Source organism: Pavona decussata, unplaced genomic scaffold (genome assembly GCF_977016875.1).
Source record: "Pavona decussata unplaced genomic scaffold, jaPavDecu1.1 SCAFFOLD_15, whole genome shotgun sequence".
Taxonomy (NCBI): domain Eukaryota; kingdom Metazoa; phylum Cnidaria; class Anthozoa; order Scleractinia; family Agariciidae; genus Pavona; species Pavona decussata.
Genome location: NW_028145438.1, coordinates 320,001 through 334,581, shown reverse-complemented (window position 1 = coordinate 334,581; position 14,581 = coordinate 320,001). Strand labels below are relative to the sequence as shown.

Below are 14,581 nucleotides of genomic sequence, written 5' to 3'. Positions count from 1 at the left end.
CGACCATTGTTATCAGCTTGTTTACAAAGAGGTGCTATGCTGTGAATTATGTAATATGATAATATTAATTAAGAAGTTGGTGGTGTTCACGTGCTAAGGAATTTACTTCCATCATCATGTTAGGTTAGGTTGTCGTTTGGACATTTTGCTATGCTGTGAATTATGTAATATGATAATATTAATTAAGAAGTTGGTGGTGTTCACGTGCTAAGGAATTTACTTCCATCATCATGTTAGGTTAGGTTGTCGTTTGGACATTTTCACATGACTTCGTCTCGCATTTCACCGCAAATGTTAATAACTCAAAAAGTGACTGTACGTTTGACGGTCATAACACGCACGAGATAATAATACTTGTAGCGGATACGACCATTGTTATCAGCTTGTTTACAAAGAGGTGCTATGCTGTGAATTATGTAATATGATAATATTAATTAAGAAGTTGGTGGTGTTCACGTGCTAAGGAATTTACTTCCATCATCATGTTAGAGCCATCCGTAACCAAAAAAAGAGACTTTCAGTACACTTATCGAGACTTAAATAACAACTGGATTATTAAATTTAGCAACCGATCCTCCGAAATCTCAGCGTCCCAAGTCCTTCCATTGTCCATTGCTTCAATTCGCCATAATGACTGATTTTGCGGTATGTGACTTCAACGAAGTGTTGCTAAGAATAGCTGTCGAAGATCAAAATAACCGCTATCCGTGAGGCTGGTGACACTGCTGGCGCACTCAGAACACACCTGTTGAAGATCGAAGGGTTCATCTCAGATGAACAACACAAAAGCTGTCAATCTGTAGCACGTAAGTAGAAAACTGATTTATGTATCCAGATTACAAATTATCAGGTAAACCACTTTTCAGTCTAACATAGTCCCAAGCGCTTCTATTGCTTTTCTGGTTTGTTCCAGTACCGCAGAAATCTAAAGTAACCTTGTTGTTTTCAAGTTTGCGCCTTCCGGCATTAAAGTCGATGGAAGGCGCAAAATTGTAAACAACAAGTACGTACGTACAGCTTTACTCTCTGATCTTAGCTACAAGAATTCAGTCATTCGTACTCGTTGACCGTGATGGCATAGCGTGGAAGTGTAAAGAGCTTATTATGAAAACCTTTCTGTCTGGTGTATACAGCGTTCGGTTCTGAGTTTATAATAACAGCGAAGGTTATTTGGGGTATTAAATTGGGAGACAAACTCAAAAGTTTTGCCAGGCGTGAGCCAGCAAGTGTGGTAAAGTAAGTCACATCAGTGGGAATGAAGCAAATTGAAAACATTTTCCAAGCCTAATGTGTTTATAGTGCTATTGGGATTATTATTAGCTGCACGCCCGTATGAAAGAACTTAATTAGACGTTTTTTTTTTTCGCATAGTAACAAGATAGCAGAGCTAATAGGACGTGAATGTTCAATCCACCGAAGGACAGGTTAACGGTAAGCATATTGAATTTTTAACTTGCAAAACGTCATGTACTAAGAAGACATAGAGGAGCCGAGAAATCGTAACCGCAAAGTTATTTCAGTTAATTTGTTACTTCAGGACTGATTTGGCTTGGACCTGAAAACCATCGCTACTTGTGGAAAGAGGGAAACATAGAAACCCTTTTCACATTAAAGGGTTTTAGCAAAAATGGAGTCGAAGATATTGCTTATTCCGGACGAATGTCAGTTACAGATTTAGGCCTGTTCATCACAAGAACTGATCTTTGGTTATCATAACTTAAGAGTAATTTTTAAAAAATTTCAAATTAGATCGTACGCACGCTGACTCAACAAGGTGTAAACACGTGTGTTTGTCTCATTTCCGGCAAAGCCATCTAAACTTACTTATTGAGGGTAAGTATATAATACCCAGCGACTTTAACTGAATTAGTTTTTGTTTATGCAAATTCAATGCCGCAAGTAAGTAGGGTTTTTTCCCTTGCATGACCTTTGCGTTCAGCCATGCGTCAGTTTGTCAGATAAATTATTAAATACAGCAGAAAGTCACGTACAGTTGGATTAAGAATCTGTACGCCCTTAAAATAAAAAAAAACTACTGCAAAGCAGATTCTCATCTGGAAAAAAACATCCGCATTGAATTCGAAAAGGCCCTTCTCACAGGGGAGATGGAGGCCAATTTTCGGGAGAGGGGGTGTATTCGAAATGTTGTCTTTCTGCTCCCCTTTCCTTATGGGCAAAGAAAATGTTTTCTTTGTGCCTCGAAGAGTGCAGGTAGGGAGCCATAATTGCTGTGTGACGTAATGACTCTTGCACTTCTTATCAAGTTGGTCGCTTCGCTTTGAGAAGGTGATGCTGTCACTTCCTGCAGCCTTACGTGTAGATGTTTTTTCTGATTACGCGACTGCTGTGCATTTACGCGACCTCGATCTGTCACTCTTCCTTTATTAGCGCCATTGTATTGCCATTAATCTATGAATAAAGTCGAACCTCCCTTTGCGACCACCTCTCGTAAGCGACCACCTCTCATTAGCGACCACGTTTCCAAAATACCAATAGTTTTCAAGTCAAATCACTATAGATGGAACGGACCACCTCTCGTAAGCGACCACCTCCCGTAAGCGACCACTTTTAGAGATGATTTTTTAAAATTTTCAATTGATTTTAACCTCCCGTAGGCGACCACTTGACACACAATCTGCTGTATCTCTTACGGGGGGAAATTTTTAAAATGTGTCGCTGTAACATATTGGCTCAAATCATTACAGCACAGCCGAAGCTACGTCAACTGAATTATGTAACGAACCAACAAACAAACGCTAAAGTTGTAGATGTTTTACGCTTGAAATGTAACATTGCAAAAATGCCGTTTACTGTTTGCCCCTTAATCAGGCAGTCTAAAGAAAAGTTATTTCTTTGGGTTTCGATAAGCACTGGCAAAAGGGTTTGGTCTCTGCAATTACCATATGTAAATTACCCGAAATTTAGACCCCCTGTGGTCTGACCTCTGGTAAGCGACCACCTCCCGTAAGCGAACACATATCCTTGACATTATGGGTGGTCGATTACGGGAGGTTCGACTGTATTAAAAATTCGGTTTCACAGCTAAATGTGTTGATTAAACAACATTAATCCATCGTCGATTCTCCGCTTTTGCCCACTGTTAAATCCATGAATTAGGGCATACTGTATACGTATTATTAGTGTTACTGTTATATTATCATTACTTTACTATTAGAATCATTCAGTAATCGTTTAAAAAACCCATCTGCCAACCTCGTTCCCAGGGTCTCTTCTCTTCCCGCTCCTTGGGACGGGAAGAGGAGAGACCCTGGGAACGAGCTAACCTAGCGGCATGCACAATTTTAAAGACACATCTTTTTAAAATTTAATAAACAAGAAATCCTCATCGGATTTTTAAAGCTTTCGTCGTAACCCAACTCCCACAAAATGGTAAAGGGTAGGGGGGTTAATATTTGGAGAGGCTCATATATGAAATTTTGATTATCCCCCCTCACCCCTCCTCACACACATACACTCAGCAAAACAAAATGTTTTCTTGTGTGACAAAGTGTGCGGGTAGGGGAATGGAAAACAATAATCAAATCAAGCTTTATTTGCGCTCAATGCGCTAAGGGTAATTTCAGCCCCAAACTCACGTCACAAGAGCGAAAGGTAGTATGGATAGCTAAAAGTCCTTGACGGTAACATAGGATGGGAGAAAGTACCATACACATTTAATCTTGTAATTCATTTCCTTTAGTGGCGGGTCATAGCTGCGTTTGGTAAAGTAATTCAATTCAGTAATAAATTGGCTATGTCGCCTCGGCTTTCACAATGGCTTTATAGACCTAAGTCAACTTAGCCCTTGATCAAATGGGGGCAAAAATGAAAACTCCAAATAATCCCTAGGGCTTCCAACAAAACCCCAAAACATTCTAAAAACATTAGAAATTGAAAAACAAGTGTGTTCGCAGAATGTTACCCGTAGAGCTACGCGGTTGGGATACGCGGGCACTACCACGAATTTTCAGATTGGTTTGAAAATCCACCCCCCCCCCCCCCCCCCCTTTCTCCCGAAAAATATATCCCTTCTTTATTCTTTATAAATCAAGGCACATTAAAAAAAAAAAGTTACCTAATTTTCTTACCCAAAAATATTCCGGAATTGAAAATTTCAAGCCCTAAAAATCCTTCAATCATCCCGTCACTTGAAATCCGGAGCCGGTCAGAATAAACTCATATTTTAGAAAAGCAAACATCGACGGCCTATTTGAGAACGTAAGCAGCATCGGGTTTCTAAGTATAGCAGTATTGTCACAGACTCCATTTTGTCACATTTTGTGATGTATGAAGACAGTTTGACAAAGCATAAAGAAAATGTTTTGTCCTTGGTACCAGTTTCCGTCACTTTGCAGCAGTTACACTTGGACAGATTAATAGAACAATTCTATATCACTTTTTATTATATGGCTGGCTCTGCGAGCGGGCAAGATGACTCAAATCCTGCGCTGTGATTGGTTACCCGAGCGGGCAAGATGGAGCTATCTTGCCCGCTCGGGATTACCCGTTGCCCGTTCGCTTGGCATGGAAAGTTTAATCCCAACAACAATGCAGTCTTTCCTTCGATTTTCTCGTTGTTTTGGGGGAAAACGCCCACTAAAAAGTTCGGTAAACTCTCATCATTTACCTAAAGGAAAGGAAAGAGAATGGAATCGTCCTGATGTAGTGAAAATTTTGTTTCAGCTACAATCTGAATGTGAGTTGAACTGGTGAGTTGCTCTGCGTGTAGTATTTTAGATAGAGTTGATTTTGTAAAACTTATTGTCTCAAGCCGAGTGCCAAATTGATAAATTCTCTAGGTTTGCAATGACTGTATTTAAATCATAGCGTAGCGGAAGTTGCGTTAAGTGTTTAGAGGAGTTCAGAAAAGTATTTTTCTCAAGTTCGCCGAAGAAGCTCATGTTTTTAATTTAGCCGCGTCTTGCTTGTTGTAAACAACAGAATCTTATCAACGTTTCGCCAAGTTTTCTGATTTACCCGCTCTTTTTTTCGGCTAATGTTTGCATATAAACTCAAAATCTGTTGTTTCATTCAAGAATTAATGATTGGAAGCCGAAAACTGTGTAAAAATGTTTATTATTTACGCCACCGCGCGATCTGCTGAAAATGGCGAGTTTGCCTGATTCTATTCAAATCTTCCCGTTCTTGCGAAAATCTAAATTTTTCGTTTTCCCTTTAAGCCATTATAAAGTTAGAGCACTAAGATAATTTAGGATTCCTTGTTTTCCACGATTACACGCTAATCCAAAAATGGACTGAAAATAAATTTTGCACCGGCCGGCTATGAAGAATTTCTTTCAGAGTAGAGCAGTTTCATGTCCTGTTTTGTTTTGTTGTTGTAGTTTTAACTTGAAGGTAAAGCCATATAATAAATCCTTCATTGACCAAGCTTGTTCGATCAAGATGGCTGGATATTGGCCTCGTTCTCTTTTTGCGTTTTCATGGACCTCGACTTCGTCTCGGTCCATAAAAACGCAAAAAAAAGAACTTGGCCAATATCCAGCCATCTTGACCTCACGCTTGGTCAATAACGCAGATATACAACAATAATGGTCTCAAAAATATGCCCTAACGCCTTAACATTTGTGAACAAGTTATGGTCATTCGATAGAACAGGTTACCATAGCAACGGCATGACCAATTAAAAACAGCCCTAAATTTACCTTTAAGTCATGGTTATAACTCAAACACGAGCCCAGTGACCCTCATTTTTGTTATTATGGATCTGTAATCAGCATGTTAAGATACAGTTTTTTGCAAAGTTTAAAATAAATAATGGTGGCTTATCTAAACATGCTGATTACAGTTACCATTATTGTTGCATCAAATGATAAAGAGTGGTAGTACTGATCTGTCAAAGTGTGAACGCTGGAAAGTCATGGACACCATTGCCAGCTATCTTGAATTAAGAAACCGTGCAAGCTCGATTGATGATTTTGACGAATTTTAAGGCTTAACGCTCATGCAGGAACACAGTATATATCTTAGTGCTAATGTTTCAAAATTAGTGAGGGATTTATATCATTCTTCATGCACAAGATTTCTTCCGTGTTTTTGATCTTCTGTTTTTTGTTTTTTTTTTTATTTCAAACCGAAATATTGGGCACCAGAGTGTCTTTTTATTTCTATTTTCTTCTTTCCCCTGTGTACCTTACCTCTGCCATTAGTATAACTTTAATGTGCTATTTTACATTTCTGTCTCAACTCCCCGCCTTAATTCGTCCTCTTCGAGGACGTTAGCCTGTTCAAATGCTAGACAATATATTTCCATCATCATGGTTAGCCATCCGTAAACACCCGTCCGTACAGTAGGTATGTTAAAAGAATACCATTTTCTATGGAAGGTCTATGAAAGGGTTACCTTTTCTGTCAATGAGCTCGAGATTTCTATCGCGTAATCACGCATAGAAATCGAGAGCGAATAATCTAATTGTCTCCGCACTCTGTTAGGCTACTCGCTGTACTCACTATCTACAACAGAATAGATTGTGAGTAGCGTAGCCAATAAGAGACCAGCATTCGTGGTAGAACAATTTATACTAAAAAGGGCTTTTAAGGGTTTGGTCTCCCAGGGTGGAGTCGTCTTGTTGAGTTCCCCCTCTCCTACCCCCTTTAGCAGCACTGACGTAGCCTCTTCAATGGGGCAAAGTGCTGGTTATAAGCTTTTCTATTTTAACTATTTCTATTCTGTTCTAATACTGCACATGTGGTGGATTATTATGCTTCTGTTTATTACAGGCTTTATACTGAAAAGTGGCACGGTTATCAATGGTGAGGCCATTAAACTCAGTCTTCCAAGTAGATCGAGGGAAAAAAAAAGCAAATGAATTTCCTCCAGGGTAAGCTGTCCTTACTGCATTATTACTAGCAGTAATCATAGATTATAGAGTGCGATCGACACCTTAACTTGAACAAATTTGGCAAAATCGTGCAACCTTTCATGTTCGTTTCAATTTGAGTATTTGTTGTTGTTATTTATGTTATGTGGTTTTTTTCTGTATATTACCCAAAACTAGAATTTTTTAGCAGAATATTTGAAGTTTTCTTTTTAAATTAAGAACTGTGTGATCGGAAAAACGTTTCGTCCAATTTCTTTGGAATTGTTGAACAAATGGAAAGAAATGTAACGAAACATTTTTGTATTTTGATTCTTAAAATACTAACGTAAAAGTCTATTATTGAAACCTCGTAAAGAGCGTAAACTCATACCAAGACAAAGCTGTTACCGTATTGTGCTTTGTTACTTATCCCCGGCTTGCGTCGATGTTCAGATGGTCTGAAAGAATTGATAAATCCTTTGAACTTGAGTTGTATGATACGAAGTCTGCTAATGCATGTGCGATCGCTATTCGGATATCAGTGCTTGGTTTGTCTGATTTAGCACGACAGCATGGCTCTTCTTTATCGAAGGTTGATAGTTTGAAAAACATAACCTCGCAGCAACAGCTAGCCCCGAAATCCGAATATCTCACTCCGGGGAACTGAAATTCACAAAAACAGCTTGTCAAACACGAAGAGACAAACGTGACTCTTTGAAACTCACGAGTGAAAAACGTGACTTTTTCCACGAGCGAAAGCGAAGAGATCGGGCCGAGAACCGAGCGATACCCCAGCAAAATTCTAGCGGGGAGGGCATTTTGGTGTCCCTACAGGAATTTCTGGAATGTCAAATCGTCGGGCTACAGGTTAGGAATGGCGCTCAGTCCTACGTCGAACGCAATTAGGAGCGAGTACTGATAAAACTAATCTGCTTTCGGTGTTGTTCAACTGCCTATCGTAGTTTTTATATATCGCGACAAGTTTTCGGCTTTCATAATCTCCCCTTCTTGACATATTCATCCACCCATGCATGAGGTAGCTCACAGCAGCCTTTGATTTTCTTAATAATCTAAAGTTACTGTAATTAATTAACCATCCTAACATCACCCCCAGCTAACACCAAGATTTGATCAAGCAAATAATAAGATCATGTCAAATACACTTTACCTTCTTAACTCCTCTCAGCTCACACCCACTCGAACGGGGCAGGTCTGCGATTGTTTAAGCTACTTGAAACGCTTTTCACCCACAGCAGTCCAGTCAGAACTACACTCATCCGGATGATCATCCTTTACCTACTGTGAAGAAAACAAAACAAAACAAAACAAAAAAAGACACTTTGAAAGCTTTTGGAGTTATTCCATTAAACTAGGTTTATGTGATAAACATCCTGCATACTGCTAAGATTTGAATGTCGATGAGTGGTATATGTTTCACGGCGCACACTGGATGCGACTAGTTCAAGTAGAAAATTTTAGATTTATGGGAATGAACTCTTAGGAAACGCTGGCAAGCACCATATTTCTATTTGGCACATAGAACTTACAGGATAGTTGTAATGATAGTTATTGCAATTAAAGGTCAGATTAAAAAAGCGACCGTTTTGTCTAAGAAATTACCTTCTAGATAGGTAAATGTTTCTGTATTTTTCATTTGAAGTTACCATCGATTATTCAAATTTACTTTTATAAAGCTTTTATAAAGTGCCGGCAATGAAACTGGAACACATTATGCCTTAATTTTAAGAAGGTTTCTTTTGTCATCAAACGTATTCGAAAAATATAATTCTGTGTTTAATTCCCCACACTGGGGAACACTGAGTTCTCATTAATATATAGCTCCGCAAGTTATACCAAAAGCAGGATAAACATTTAGAACATATCGCAATGTCTTTTTTCTCCTCAATGAATATTTTATTATTGAATTTAATTGCCGTAATAAAAAATATGTTATAAGAATATAATATTCTTTGGACAGACCGGCAATTCACCAGGGCCCAGTTGTCCAAAGCTTGATTAAGCTAATCCTTGGTTAACGTGAACTTTGATTCGAGCTTAATTACTAATCAATGAAGACAGTTCAAAAAGATTTTTGTTCCTCAGTTTTGACTTAGACCTTTCTATACCGCTAGCTTTAAACTAACTTTTAAAGGGAGAGTTTCACGGTTCGGCACATGTGCGAACGATAACGTAAGCGCTGTCAAGCCAATTGTTTTTGGTCCAATTAGAAGCGAGTACACAACACCGGCGGGATACGGCGGGCAAGTCTTATAACTTGCTGGCATAAAAAAAAAAAAAAAAAAAACTGACCGGCCAGTGTTTCGGTCACGTTTCAGAAAGAAACAAAAAGGCTGTCCATGTAAAACACATGGGGATTTTTGTAGCGCCGCTTCGTGAATGTCCCATGACATTCAAGAAATGCCAGAACTTTTGCGAACGTATACGGTTTTATTTTAGTACAATGTCGATATCTCGCGGCATCGACCTTTTTTTATTACGCGCGGTTCGAAAAGCCGAGAAGCTCCCTCAAACTTATGTACTTAAATCCAGTATTTCATCAGCATTCAGTGATAAACTTACAATAGTGTGTACGCTCGATAGCCTGATTTTATTAGACCAGCGAGAGGGCGAAGAACGAGAAATCCGCAAGCTTCAAGAAGCGATGCGATCGTTTAGTAACAACAACACTGAGCGTCCTTCCGAGATGCTTGAATGCATTTGAGAAAACTCTGCCGTGGTGGCAAATCAAAACTGCGTTTGCCATTCGCAATGACCATAATTTTATAGATAAATGAATACCTTACAATAGTTTTTGTAGTTTGCCGCAAATCTTTTGGATTCTTTTTCTACTGCCCGCTATTCGAGCCCGTCAATGGACGACTACAACTAACTCGCACATTTGATCTCATATTTATCCGCTTCGCGTCTCAGTGTTGTACAATTTTTTCCATCCAAAGCAAAACACTGATGTTTGATGCTGTTTGTCCTTCGAATTCTCCGTTTTTGACAGTGGACTTCCATATGAACAAACAGTACGATTGAAATCTAGAAAATCCTCGCGAGTTCATCCAAAGCCAGTTGGTGACCTTTGCTATTTCCAGCGAAAGCAGAAGAGTCGCGAAATCGTTGTCTATTTTAAACAGACTTATCTCTTTACCAATTTTCCACGTTTGGTGGACGTATTTTGTTAACCACACGGGATTTCTACGCCACTCCACTCCGTCCGCTTTAACTTCTGTGCTTCCAGAGAGTCCACAGAACGTCCCATCGCCGGTCGGCCGCGACGTCTCCTTGCCGATCCATCGACAAAAATGTCGTTTTCGGATGCTAAAACACTTTTAACCTTACAAAAATCGAACTTGTATTTACAACAGGAAACAAAGATTATAAAAAGTGAAGAACGAAGAGCGGATGATCCAAATTCGGGCGCGATTTCAACAGATTGTTCCACTACAAGCTCGCATCGAATTTAGTGTCGACCCGTACAATTTATTGTTGAGCCGGTCTGCTCGCGCATGCGCTTGACCGTGAAACTCGGCCTTTAAAAACATTTTTAAGTAAGCGAGATCAAAACCTCGGTTAATTTTTAATCGGGGATTGGCGTTTATCGGCTTTCGAACAACTTATTGTTTTAGCGCATAAGCGCATAAGCGTTCTCTTCAATACATTTAACGTAACGTTTTGATTTTAAACCGAGTTGGTTTTTGAATTACAACGGTTCTATCATTTGGATTTTTGTCCCGCGTTCCAGTACCAATCCTTGTTGGAGTTTACAATTTAGCTGAGTAATTTTGAAGGCATTTTTCAAACTGGCTTTCACTAAAAATTAAGTCCCGAAACGCTTACGGTAATTCTATTAAGATTGCAAGTTTTAATGGCCTAAGAGCTGAGTTTCGATTTCCAAGGTCGCGTATCAATGGAAACCACGGTAAAATGGGTATATTATGATCGATTTTGTGGTCAAACATCTGAAGACCGGGGAAATAGAAGAATACAAAGAAGTACCGTGTTACTATAATTAAACTTGGTCTGACATCTTACGTTGTTTTATACTGATTTATTTTACAGAGCGGCACAGAGTATTTCATTACCTGGAATAAATACTGATAACCACAATGGCCTCTTCCAAAACTGACGGTATGTAAAAAAGTGAATTGTTTATTATAAATATTTTAAACCCGTTCACACATTACTGTCTTTGGACTCTATGAGTTCACATCATGATGAAAACAAATTTTAATTTCGGATGTAATAAGCCTTGTCGGCTCTGCCAGATACAGGCTCGCAGGAAAAGTCCTGCAACTGAACGTCTTAGCAGGCTAAGAAAATTACTTTTTCCCCAAGATGTACAAAAATCTAGAACATACTTCATAATCACGTAGTTGGCTTTACATCACTTGCTGTCTTTAAGTTGGATCCACCCTGCTGGCAGTCAAACAGCTGGTAGCCCCAACTTATCTTAGACTGTAAACTGAACACTGTCCCGGCATTCTAGATTTGTTGGGGAATCACGTTTTTCCTTTCAATAGTTGGAACGGTACGCAATAAGGGGTTTTCACGGCGACCATGATCGAGGCACATGCGGTTCTATGTTGGGCAAACTCCAATGTGACAAAAAATAAAATTTTATGACTAGGATATTAGCGTTTTACTCCTTGGAAGGATAAAGTAAGGACAATTTTATAATCACAATTTCTTACTTAATTTTCGGTTGGTCTACCGTGAGGGACTGTTCGGTGTACGTTAGACATTGCCTTTTCATGGGAACAGCACTGATTTCACCCTTGCAGGCCACATTACATGGGCCCAGGTTGCTCACGTTCTGCAGGATCCTTTTATTCCTGGAATATCATTAAAAAAAACATCGCAAAATATCTTCAATATCGATTACTATCGAGATTGTAATTCGTTCAACATTAACGATAATAATTTAACAGGCTACAAAGTTACAAGATAAAAAATGTACGAGATAAAAATAAAAACAATAAAATTAAGTAAAAACTACATTTTTGAGAGCTTGCTTTAAAAGCAAGAGTGACTTAATGTCCTGTAGAGATTTATGGAGGTTGTTCCAATCGGCAAGACTATGATATAATATGCGGTACATGCCATAATTACTGCGAGTATTGTAGGGATGAAGGTGACTTATTCTCTTTGTATTAAATCAGTCTGTCAGCCCATTTGCGTACTTAAACACATATTTTCGTATCGTACTGTACGTACATTCCTTTAACCTTCTCTGTTAAATTCGTCTCGGTGAGATTGGACGTCTAAAATAGTGGAAATTAAACCACCATAATGAAAGAAATTCACCCAAACGAAGAATAAGGGTAAAAGGTAACCTTCATTTTTTGAGGCCCTTACAAGGGGTCTTTAGAAAATTAGTTCATAAAATATAAGAGAACAGAACTGAAGTTAACCATTACCGTGAAATTCCGAAAATAAGCCCCGGGACTATATTTTTCAAGGCTCTTATTTTTCGGAGAGGCTTATATACGGAGGGAAATTTGCGTTACAAAATCGGCTGGACTTATACTTGGAGGGAATTTTACGTCTCAAAATCGATTAGGCTAGTTCCCTGCTAGCAGAGACCTCTTTTCCGTTGAATTCGCTGAACTGACGGGCGCAAGGAAGAGACCTCTGCCCTAGGACGAAACGGACTTTGATTCAACCGCCGTCCGTAGTCGTGGACGACGCTTACAAAACGCATGCTCCCAGAATTGTCTGCTGACCGTGACTTGAGTCTACTGCCTCTCGCGCATTCGTTTACAGTTACTCCGCTCTCATTTAGTGAGCCCGCATAGTTACATGGCATCACGTGACGGCTCAGCCGTTAGGTAACTGCGGCGCGTGCTCAACACAGTCCGTTTCGACCCAGGGTAGAGGTCTCTTTTCCTCGCTCCCGTGAGTTCAGGGAATACAACGGAAAAGAGGCCTCTGCTAGCAGGGAATTGGGCTAGCTTATAATTGGAAGGAAATTTTTGTCAATAATTTTGTACTGTTCACGGAGTTTTACGGAGTTTTTACTGAAACTCGCCAGAACGTAGATCTTTCTAAACACTCAGCCATACAGACTTAAAACACAACAGCAAATTACTTTAATTATTAAAAATGCAATACTTAGTTCAAAGCTAAGGTAAGGTAACATCAATAATAAACCCCCTGGCACAGATTTTAGGCCCCATGCTAAAAGATGAAACAGATCATTCTATCGTCGCAAAGATAACAGGTGAAAAGCGAGGAGCACCAGAGAGAGTTTGGGTGCAGGGTGGTGGAAGAAAACTTCCCTGCAAGTACTTTGTCTTTTGACCGAAGAAATCTAAGGCAAGTGTGAAGAGTGAACTACGCAAACAGAAATAAACAATAACAAATTTTGACTGCAATCATTTTGCAAACGGAATAGTTTTTGACAAATAGAAAAACAAACTATGTGTTACAGTACCGTTGCTGCTTTGGTTGTTTTGTATTTGAGGGCAATTTGTAAGTATAAGCCCCCGGGACTTTATATTCGGAGGGAGTTAATTTAACGGAGGGTTTTTTTGCGTTTCGAGTTTGTAGAGGCTTATTTGGGTTTCTTTCGTTACAGCACTCCGCATTGAATATGACGCGTACATCATTCACAGCAACCTCGACATGGAGTGGGTGAGAGAAATTCTTCTTCCAACGCTCGAGCAGAAGCATGATTTGAACTGTTGTATACTCTACAGAGATGCTGTCCTTGGAAAATCAATGGCAGAAAACCTGTCCCAGAGTATCTACATGTCCCGCAAAAGTGTTGCTGTTTTGTCAAAAAACTTTTTCAAAAGTCGGTGGTGCCAGTATGAATTAGAGGTAGCCCTTGATCGACGTTTGAAATTAAGAGATGACAGTTTGATCATTATAAAACTTGACGACTTTGATACCAAGGTACTACGTAGACGCTTCCCAACGGTACCCTATATAGACTGTTCAAACTCTGCTAAAGATAAAACGTGGGAAACGAAGCTTGTTAACTGTTTAAAGATACCAGTACCAGGTAAGGTAAACACCAGTGTTGTTCTGATTTAGTGTACGACGACTGGATTTTCGAATGACATAAGTATGGGTGACTTTGTGGGCCTGATGACTATATTTTCAAATTCGCCTTTCAGCGATTTGTGCTAAGTATTGATACAAACCTACCAACCGATAAAATAATAATTATGATTACTGTCCCACGGACGTGGTTGTGCTGTTCTAGGTTTGGGGTAGTGAAGTAACTCTCAGGTGAATAAGTGACGGCAGGAGCTAATTCCACTTTTGAGGATTATCGGTTGTTATTAAATTCTCAGCCTCGGATATTGCATTTCTAGCGTTCTGATTGGTTCACTAAATCTCGCTTATCAGCTCATATACCGTAGTTTGACCTTATATGGAAAACGAATTGTTGAGGCCTCAAATGTAATAAATGTCCCTAAATGTAATAAAGGTCCTAAGAGTAATAACTTGCGGCCCTAAATGTAATAAAGGTCCTAAGTGTAATAACTTTTGGCCTTAAATGTAATAGAGGTCATTGACTGAGTCCCATCACGGTTTGACCTCATGTCTTTAATGATTGAATAGTGATGGCGTCATCAGTCAGGCAAATGGCCAACATTCCCTTTCCTTTGCTAATTTCCGCTTCAATTTATTTTGTCAATGTCTTTTGGCAGCAGCATACAACTTAAAACGATCTTGCTTCATCGTGCTCAAATAATGGAAAGTTAACGCGAATTTTCGAAAAATTTGCGTTAATTTCCACGTAC

At 39.3% G+C, this 14,581-nt stretch overlaps 1 protein-coding gene across 1 annotated transcript in view; it reads left to right on the top strand.

Moving 5' to 3' along the window:
* Window positions 1-1,243: 1,243 nt before the first annotated feature.
* The window catches only part of LOC146487529 (uncharacterized), a 45,607-nt gene continuing 32,269 nt past the window's right edge, over window positions 1,244-14,581 (top strand). The window contains exons 1-4 of the mRNA XM_085084181.1: window positions 1,244-1,833; window positions 6,739-6,839; window positions 10,887-10,955; window positions 13,405-13,833. Coding sequence (XP_084940307.1) covers window positions 10,934-10,955; window positions 13,405-13,833 — 451 coding nt within the window. The 5' untranslated portion in view covers window positions 1,244-1,833; window positions 6,739-6,839; window positions 10,887-10,933. The remainder of the gene's footprint in view (window positions 1,834-6,738; window positions 6,840-10,886; window positions 10,956-13,404; window positions 13,834-14,581) is intronic.